Source organism: Botryllus schlosseri, chromosome 8, assembly GCF_051294905.1.
Source record: "Botryllus schlosseri isolate E-star chromosome 8, Bs_hap1, whole genome shotgun sequence".
Lineage (NCBI taxonomy): Eukaryota > Metazoa > Chordata > Ascidiacea > Stolidobranchia > Styelidae > Botryllus > Botryllus schlosseri.
In genome coordinates this window covers 102,531-111,459 of record NC_137243.1, presented here as the reverse complement: position 1 = coordinate 111,459, position 8,929 = coordinate 102,531, and the positions used below count along the sequence as shown (strand labels likewise).

The 8,929-nt window shown below is 44.1% G+C and overlaps 2 protein-coding genes across 2 annotated transcripts; one reads left to right on the top strand and one right to left on the bottom strand.

The window, feature by feature from the left end:
* The first annotated feature begins 1,272 nt into the window (after positions 1–1,272).
* Positions 1,273–4,252, top strand: LOC145444571 (RNA polymerase II subunit A C-terminal domain phosphatase-like). Its single transcript, XM_080322571.1, has one exon. It carries the CDS (start codon positions 1,308–1,310, stop codon positions 3,618–3,620), a length of 2,313 nt encoding a protein of 770 aa, XP_080178697.1. The 5' UTR covers positions 1,273–1,307; the 3' UTR covers positions 3,621–4,252.
* A 1,414-nt stretch (positions 4,253–5,666) lies between these two features.
* Positions 5,667–8,685, bottom strand: LOC145444577 (uncharacterized). Its single transcript, XM_080322581.1, has one exon. It carries the CDS (start codon positions 8,363–8,365, stop codon positions 6,593–6,595), a length of 1,773 nt encoding a protein of 590 aa, XP_080178707.1. The 5' UTR covers positions 8,366–8,685; the 3' UTR covers positions 5,667–6,592.
* Between the last annotated feature and the right edge of the window lie 244 nt (positions 8,686–8,929).

The window sequence follows — 8,929 nt, the reverse complement described above, 5'->3', positions numbered from 1 at the left end:
ATATGTGCTAGTGCAGACTGCAGTAGCTTATAATTAGGGCCGGGAACAATGATTCGAGTACTTGAATCCGAATCGAGTATTAATTGTAATGGCACGAATCGAGCAGTGAGAGACAATTTTTCAAGTATAAGGCTGCTGAATAGGGCTCTTCAAAAATGACTTTTTTTCTCAAATCGCACTGGCTACTTGATAAAATTGTTAGGTTACCTAATTTAAGCCTGCACATCAAATTTGATTCAATTCCAACCAGTAGACGCATTGCTACAGGAGAAGAAAGTTTCTATTTATTACGGTATATAAAAAAAATAACAAAAAATTAGAAAATTTTCTGTTCACGCCATGAAAGTGTTGTCTATAGAAACGATGTTCACCAAATTTGGTTGAATTCCAACCATTACAAGCGGATTTATTGCCGTCGATTTGGATTATCAATAAAATAGTATTTACTGTGGCCAATTCTTTAATTTTTATTATAGATGTGCCCACCGTAAATGGTTGCCGGTGAATTCGGCCCCCAGGAAATTTTGTAATAAAGTGTATTAACAGCTATTAATATGAATTATTGAACTAAAGTATTTTCAAGTGATTCGTCAATCTTGTAAGGAGGTCAGGGCATCCGGAGATCACGCAGTCACGCCGTGATTAGATCACGGATTGCGTAGCCGCGGGAAATAACGCAGCGCTCATATACCGACCACGCGCAGTCTGCTTGGTATTGATGATTTGATGGCGTGAGTGACGGCCGTGTCGTGCAAGTTTTGAGAAGAAAGATCTTGGCGTTGTATGCGAGATCGCAGCTTTGGAAGACCAAGCGGCGCTTCTTCGTTCAACGATCATGACAAGACAGTGTTCTGACATCAACAAATGTTTCGCATGATCACGTCAAAATAGATTATTTTTTGCCTTTGGAGAGACGGATATCAATGGGTGAAGGTGCCGAGTTCACTGGTAATCCCGTAAATGCTATTTTATTTAAATCCAAATTTTTTGACGGCACCAACTTAACTGGTTGGAATTGAGTCAAATTAAGTGAAAATCGTTTCTATAGACAACCTAACACTTTCATAGGGTGACCAGAAAATTTTTAATCTTTTTAAATTTATATTTATATGATAAATAGAAACTTTCTTCTATAGCAATGCGGCTAGCCGGCTACTGGCTGGAATTAAACCAAATTTGGTGTGCAGGCCTAAATTAGGTAACCTAACAACTCAAGTAGCCAGTACCATATAAAAAAAGTCAATTTTGAACACCCCTACAGTCCAGATATGACAGTCTTGGCTTGACATTCACTTTGTTTTTAGATCATGTCAGAAATTAAACTAGTCCAAGTTCCGGGTTTGAAACCGATAAGAATTTTAAAATGGCTCGTTAAAAAGGGTGATGCAATCCTACATGGCAGTCTGCTCGCCGTCTATCGCCTCGTCGAGGAACCTTCCAAGCAGGCTGAAGCGAAAGAACTGCAACTCAAATCAAAATATGTCGGAACCGTCAAAAAATTCTTCATGCAGGAAGGCCAAGTCGCCATATCCGGTGGCATATTGCTGGAAATAGAAGGTTGCTCACATCCGGTGGTGATAAAGGACATGTGTGCCGAATGCGGGCAAGATTTGCGGCCGTCGCAGAAGCACGACGAAGCGCGGCAGACGAGAAAAACACACTCCGCGAAAGTGGCGATGATTCCGAACATACCGGAATTGAAAATTAGCGCGAAAGAAGCGGAAGAACTCGCGCAACAAGACAAAAGCCGTCTCCATAAAATGAAGAAGCTCGTCCTACTTGTCGATTTGGACCAAACTTTAATCCACACGACGCAAGACCCAGGTCTTGCCGCGCTCGGACATTCCAGCAAAGACTTTTACTCTTTTCAGTTAAATCGGAACGAACCTCTTCTCTTCACAAAGCTAAGGCCGTATTGCCAAGAATTTCTAGAAGCCGTATCGCAGCGATACGAGCTACAAATTGTTACGTTTGGGTCGCGGCAGTACGCCCATAAGATTGCGGACTTTATTGATAAAGAGAAGAAATATTTTGCTCACAGAATTTTGTCACGAGACGAATGTATTCACCCGTTTAAGAAATCTGGAAATCTGCGACACTTGTTCCCGTGCGGAGATTCAATGGTTTGCATCATCGACGACCGTGACGACGTTTGGAACGGTGTCCCGAATCTCATTGTCGTCCGTAAATACAACTATTTCCAAGGGGCTGGCGATATCAATAATCCTTTCCGTGACAAAAAAAGCAGTCAAGCCACCGATATGCGGAGAAAACGCAAGTCCGATGAGAATATCGATGATCAGAAAGGGTGCAAGGATGCAAAAGTGGAAATCGATGTTAAAGAATCCAAGTCGGAAGAGTCGAAATCCGACGTAGATGAAGACCTCGACATGTCGTCAGATTCCGAGTCCAGTTCCGATTCGTCCTCTGAATCAGGGGGTAGTTCCGACTCGAAATCTGCCGATAATGGCACTCCCGCTTCTACAGATCAAGTCCAACCGACAAACGGTGCCGGAGCAGACGCAGACCAGACGTCTTCCGCGGAAACTGTTCCCATTTCCTCCCAAGACGAGTCGACGCAAGGTTCTCAGGATTTACTAAACCGCGAAATTACCGGATTTAGCGACCTCAGCCAGGAATTTTCGTCCCAAACCGACAGAAAGTCAGATTCCGACGATTACTTGCAGTTTTTGAGAGACATTCTCGTGCAAATTCACGACACGTATTACGCGGCCTACGATAAATTTTTGAAGAAAGAATTTGACAACCTACCCGACGTACGCGGCGTCGTCCCGTTCTTACGCAGTAAAGTGCTGTACGGACAAACCATTGTTTTTACGGGTGTTATCCCGCAGAGTTTCCAAGGACCCCCGATTCGCCATCGAGCTTACATAGTCGCTACCCAACTCGGGGCTAAAATCGAGGAGCAAATCACCGATCGAACGACACACTTGGTAGCGTCAAAAAGAGGCACGACAAAGTATCAAGACGCCGAGAAACGTAAAGGTATTCATATTGTGTCTCTGGACTGGTTGTGGTGCTGTTCGGAACGGTGGGAGCGTGTCGAGGAAAAATTATTTCCCGTGCCGACATCTACCGTCGAACCTCTGAGTTCTGCCGTTAAAGACGACAAAATCGGTAAAGGTATGTTCTGCGATTCCAAAGCTTATGACCCGGCGACAGGTAAGCTAATCCGTAAAATGCAAGATCCACGTTTTAACTTCATGGTGGCCGAATCCAAGCAAAGAAAACAAGATCAGGTCGCTTTGTACTCGTCACTTCAAGTGCCGGACGCCGTCATCCCGATCAAAGGCAGCCCTGCACGGAAGCCTCTCGTTAAGAGCAAATCTGCTTCCGTTCGAAGTCGAAAACGTAGCATGGCCGAAATCATGGGCTACCAATATTCGTTGTCCACCGATGACATCGCAGACATGGACAGGGAAGTCGATGATCTCCTGGAGAGCAGTGATGAAGAGCAGCTCAATCAAGATCGTCAAGATAAAGCAATCGCAACCGCGAAAACAAGCTCTAGCTCTGAGGACTCCGGAGGCTCTGACGATGATGAGATGGAGGCGCTACTAAATGCAGAGATGCATTTCACAGAGGCCGAGCAATCCTGACAACTGTAAAGCTGCTTTTACATCATTTCACTCTGCTACTAACTAGCAGTTCCTTGGAGTGGTCCAATGTGGATAGTGCCAGGCAGAGTTGAGAACCTAACTGATTCGATTTTGAATTGAGTTTTCCAGCATCACTCCTTATGACATAGCAACGGTATGGAAGATGTGGAACACAAAGGCTGCGATGCCAATTCTACATCACATGAAAGATATTTGGTATATTTTCGACCACTGCACTTGGTGACAATCGACCACTTCAAAGATATATCATTTCCAGTAACGTGCGTAGCTTTGTGCTGCATATTTCGTATTCTATGATACGACGAGTAGAGGTTTGCAGTATTCCACAAGGGTATAGGAATTTTAATTTCTTGTTCATAGTGGCAAGGAGGGTGTCGTGTCACGACTCGGAAAATCATCTCTCACAACTAGGCTTGACCCTCGATTCAGAATTGAGTATTCGAATCAGAACGCATAGTTGTGTTTCATAAGCTTGACGAGTGGATTGGTCTGATCGAACTGCCGTTGTTTCTGAACTTGATGGTTGTGGTTGGAATCGACATTTTTACATCGTGTTTGAAAACAGACGTCTCTATTTTTTGAATTTTGATAAAAATGGATATTGACCTCGATACGGTTGATACTTTGTGTGGTGTAATTTTGAACACACCTATTAGTCAATATGAGAATGAGGAACGTTGTCGAGTTCATCGACGTGCCCGTTTCTACAAGAGTTGAACAAATGCTGCCATTGTGGTTCACAGGTAATCTTAGCTGACTACACTCGAAATGCCAGGTGGATCTTTGTGACTAATGCCAAAACGAAACTTGAAACAGGTAGAAACCTCGGTGACAGAGACCCATTCATGCAGCTCTTATGACAACTTCACTCGTGAAAGTGTGCAGCTCAACCCAAAATCTAATTTCAACTGAACTAAATCCCGATCAGAATGTTAAAAATGAGCATTCTTGCCTAAAACACAATTAGAAGAGAAAGTAGTCAGGCCACTAGGCAGAATATACTTTTGGTACTCGAGAAAAGTAGAGATGCGTTGTTACTGATCTGTACGTAATACAGGGTTGTCATCAAGTCATAAGGTTCTGTGTCACAAGTCAATCTTACTTTCATAGATTTGACTCGAGTCAAGTCGAGGTGCGAAGGGTGGAGTTTGAGTATGCACAGATTCGTTTCAGAGATGCTAGACACCCTTTTTTACAAGTCTGCTTGGGTGATATTGAATGCCTCGCTTTCATAATAAGGCTAATTTTTCTCATTACCTCATCATATTCATGTACAGCACTGATAGCCCCATTACCAATCAGGCAATCATGTCACGGCCGTCCGAGTATCGAGTCATGCTAAATGGCTCGGGAGTACAAGTCGAGTCAATATCACAATTTGACCCAATCGAGCCATTTCATCGAAAAATCACGACTCAAATCATTACAAATCTGTTACAATAACAGTAATGATGCCATCAAATACGCTGTAAGATTGCGATCACTGGCAGATATAAGACATTTTGATTAATAATTGCATGTAGCACATTTTCTGACTAGAGAGAGGGACCATATTTATTTTCGCCTGCACCATCGAGATGATTTGACGATGAAGAAGCGATAAGGCCTTTAAGTAAGGTCTAGTCACCTGCAAGTGAACTTGCTACTACATACCACTACACCGAACAGCAGCGTCTCCGACAAGATAGAATGATGGTTAAGCGTCCGGCTTCTTGATCGGTAGGTCGTGGGTTCGATCCCCGGCCGGGTCAGACCAAAGACCTCTTTAGTAACACTGGTATCCATGACTTCCCTGCTTGGCGCTCATGCATTACTGGGATAGCATGAAGGGGTGGTGCATGACTTAGAAAGCCGTACAAGGCTATATCTGCACTTCCTTGTCCAGCGGCATATGCATATCATGCACTCATTGTATGCATATGCGCAGATCGTGTGTATGTCTATCATGAGTCGGTGTATATGCCGCAGAAAACATCAAGGACAAAAATAAACTACATCCTTTCCTTAGCCAGTAGAAGTAACTCGTTACTGAAGACATCACATTTATTACAATTGTACCGTTGAGCCACAATATGTTGTGTCACAGTGCTGAGCATAGTTACGTGTCGAGAAGAGACAGCAGCTCAGGAGACAGTTGACACTCAGCTGACATCAAAACTCACAAGGTCAGACATATGAATGAGATAAGAATCACTTGATTCAACAAGGGCTGTGCAGTCGGCATGATGGTGAATTTGTTATTGGTGGATCCAGATCCACACAAATTTTGTAACAAAGTAAGGAGTCGATATTCATTCAATTTTTTCGCGTGCAAATAAAAGCTTGTACCGTATGCTAATTATAATAAAATATAATTAGTTAACGTTAGAACAATAGAACCAATCATTGTTAACGATAGTACCATCATGATTAAGCTCTTAAAAACGTACCACCATCAAACTTTGAAGCAGTTTTCAAGTTTCTGAACTTGCATATGACAATGCTATTTTGAACACATTAGTTGGAGTTGTGCGATAAAAATTTCAGGAGTTGGTATAACTGAAATGAGTTGAGCTGAACCAAACCGACTTCACAGCCCTCGAGATATGAAGAGCAATTATGAACTGATTGTCACTCGCTTGCGTACTATCTCAGCAAGGACAAAAAAGACAGTAGCATGCATGAAAAGGAGAGGGCACAATGAACATATTGATAGTCGTAGCACCAGTGGTCATCGTATCGTAGCCTATCATTTCATCGCAGAAAAATAAACAGGTAAAAACTATTTGCAAAATTTAAAAATTAAAATCATCGTCAGAAACCACAAAACGTCGTGGGAGACGTCACTTGAATGTTTGTAATATGCATATGCAGCATGATCGCTTCATTTCAGCCGTTTTGGTCCGAGTCACGATCGAGTGTCTTGTGAGACAAAATCCGAGCCAAGTGCCATTTCGGCCGTGTTAAATTGCTCAGATGATCCGTCGGTGCGGGTCGTGGTCCTGTGCATAATATTCTCTGTCGTCATAATATCCGGAACCGTACCTGTAATCATCACAGTCTTGAGAATATTCTTGGCCGGTATCGTATCGTGCGTCATATTGAGGACCGTCAGCATAGGTACCATGTTCTCGATTGTCCTGTTGGTAAGTGTCATAGTCGTACGCGGGAGGTGCTTGACGATGTTGGTAATGTTGCGATTCCGAGTCGTCATCAATGTAAGGATAATCGTGATCATCGCGATTCAGCGCTTCTCTCGAGTGATAAAGCTGTTCTCTTGACTTGTTGAGGTTGGAGTTCATGTGTTGCAGTTCGTCCTGCGCTTCATTAAGAGCCTGTCTCGATTTGGAAAGCTGATCCCAACTCTTGTTCAGAGTCGATATGTGAGAGGCGACCATGTCTAGCTGTTCGCGTGACGCGTGGTGGTCAAATAGTTGTTCCCTAGATCTGTGTAATCTGTCGTTAGGAACGAGGGCTACTTCTTGGTGCATGGATCCGTCCAGGAGTCGTCGTTTGTGTTCGTTGACAGGTGACGGGGTTCGAGAGTCGAAGCTGTCTTCACGACTACCTCGGTAATCTCTGTTGAGAGGCAGTGACGAGGGGTGTTGAGGCGTTACGCTTTCCGTAAGTGGTTTCTTGATGTTCGACTTGTATTTCACAACAGTCTCTCCTTTGTCTGACTTTCTACATTTGATGCAACAAACCACAATCGTGATAATAACGACAAGTAACACAGCACCCCCAATCGCAGCCCATATCCACCACTCGAGCCCAGCTAATCCCGGCTTTCCGTCGGGATAACGCAGTTCGTCGACAGTCATTCGAACGGTGACATTGGAAGGTATTCCGTTTTCGGCGGTGCATTCAAATCTGCCACCACCCGGTAAATCAAACAGGTCAGCGATAAAGAGAGAGGGACCGGTGAATCCGGTTAAACTTCCGGGCATAGTCCAGTGATACGTAGGGGCCGGATAGCTTTCTGCTTCGCAGTAGACCATTTTCGACGTCACGTTGGCCCACACTCTGATGTTATACGGATGGTGCATCACGAGCACGGAATAGTTGAGGATCTTGGGCTCCACGTACGAAGGGTGTTCGATTTTGCATGAGAAAATGCGGTTGTGATCGTAGCGAGTCGGAGACTTTATGACCAGGTCTCGATCGGAGTCGTTTAGATAACTTTTGAACGTGTTGACCGTGACCACCGTATTTGACCCTGTCATTGGTATTGTGCCGTTCATCCATGTAAGTTGTGAAGCTGGCTTTCCGCCTTGACTGGTACAGCGGGCTACGGGCGTCCCTTTGTTCTCGGTTAACGTGCGATTTGTCAGAGCCGCCAATTTCGGAGTTTGCGGTCGCACATAAACGTGAACCGGTGTTTTTCTGCTTTTCGTTGTCGGAACGTTCACGGCATTCAATTCGCACCAGAATTCTCCTTCTTCGTCGTGTTTGATTGACGTTATAATAAAGTTACCGTTATCTGTTTTCGATCTTCCCGACGGCGAATTAAACGGGGGAAAAATGGACACAATGTAACCCGGAAAGATAGATGCCGCATCGTCATCGAAGGTTGTACCGTTTCTATGAAATTTCCAGTATAGAATACCGTTACTGCTGGGGTAGGTGCAAGGAAGATTGACCTCTTCGCCCTCTACAGCATACTGAATGGGGCCGATTTCCTGCTGTTGCGCCACTGCTTGGTTTATCAGAAGAAACGATGCAACAATCACAAGTTTAGTCACCATATCTTGAACACGGAAGGTAGAAAGTTCTGAAAAATTCAAAGTTCATTACACATACGAAGCATTGAGCTGTGGCAACGCTGTCCACTCCACTGTTTGTATATGAGTTAATTCTTGCACACAGGGGCCACAGTTTCTTGCTATTGGTTGTACCGATATTCTGAGTTTTGGTACGGTATTGATAAGTTTATTAAAAACGCACCAGAAACCATACCTTGAATTTTCAAAACCTCTGATCGCTGTCTACACAAGCACCTTGATAGCCTATAACGAAGGCCTGGGGTGATGAGGCATTACAATAGCTTTAAACCTCGAGCTCGCTTCGACTGGACTGTTTCCAACCACTGTTTCCAGCCTGACGGCCCTGTGGATATACGCAGTCCACGCAGGTATCACTCTCCCACGTTGTTCTGGTGCTCAGGTATCAAGTCTAGAGTGTTTTCGGGATGTGTTCAAGTTTGTTTAGTAATCAGGTATCGCGCAGGTGAACCTCCAACACTTATAGATATCGGAATTCTGAAGTCGACCTTGGACGGACTCGAACCCGCACCCATTGGTACAGAATCC

Coding starts and splice junctions, on each gene's coding strand:
- LOC145444571 (XM_080322571.1), top strand. CDS start 1,308: ATGTCAGAAATTAAACTAGTCCAAGTTCCGGGTTTGAAACCGATAAGA.
- LOC145444577 (XM_080322581.1), bottom strand. CDS start 8,365: ATGGTGACTAAACTTGTGATTGTTGCATCGTTTCTTCTGATAAACCAA.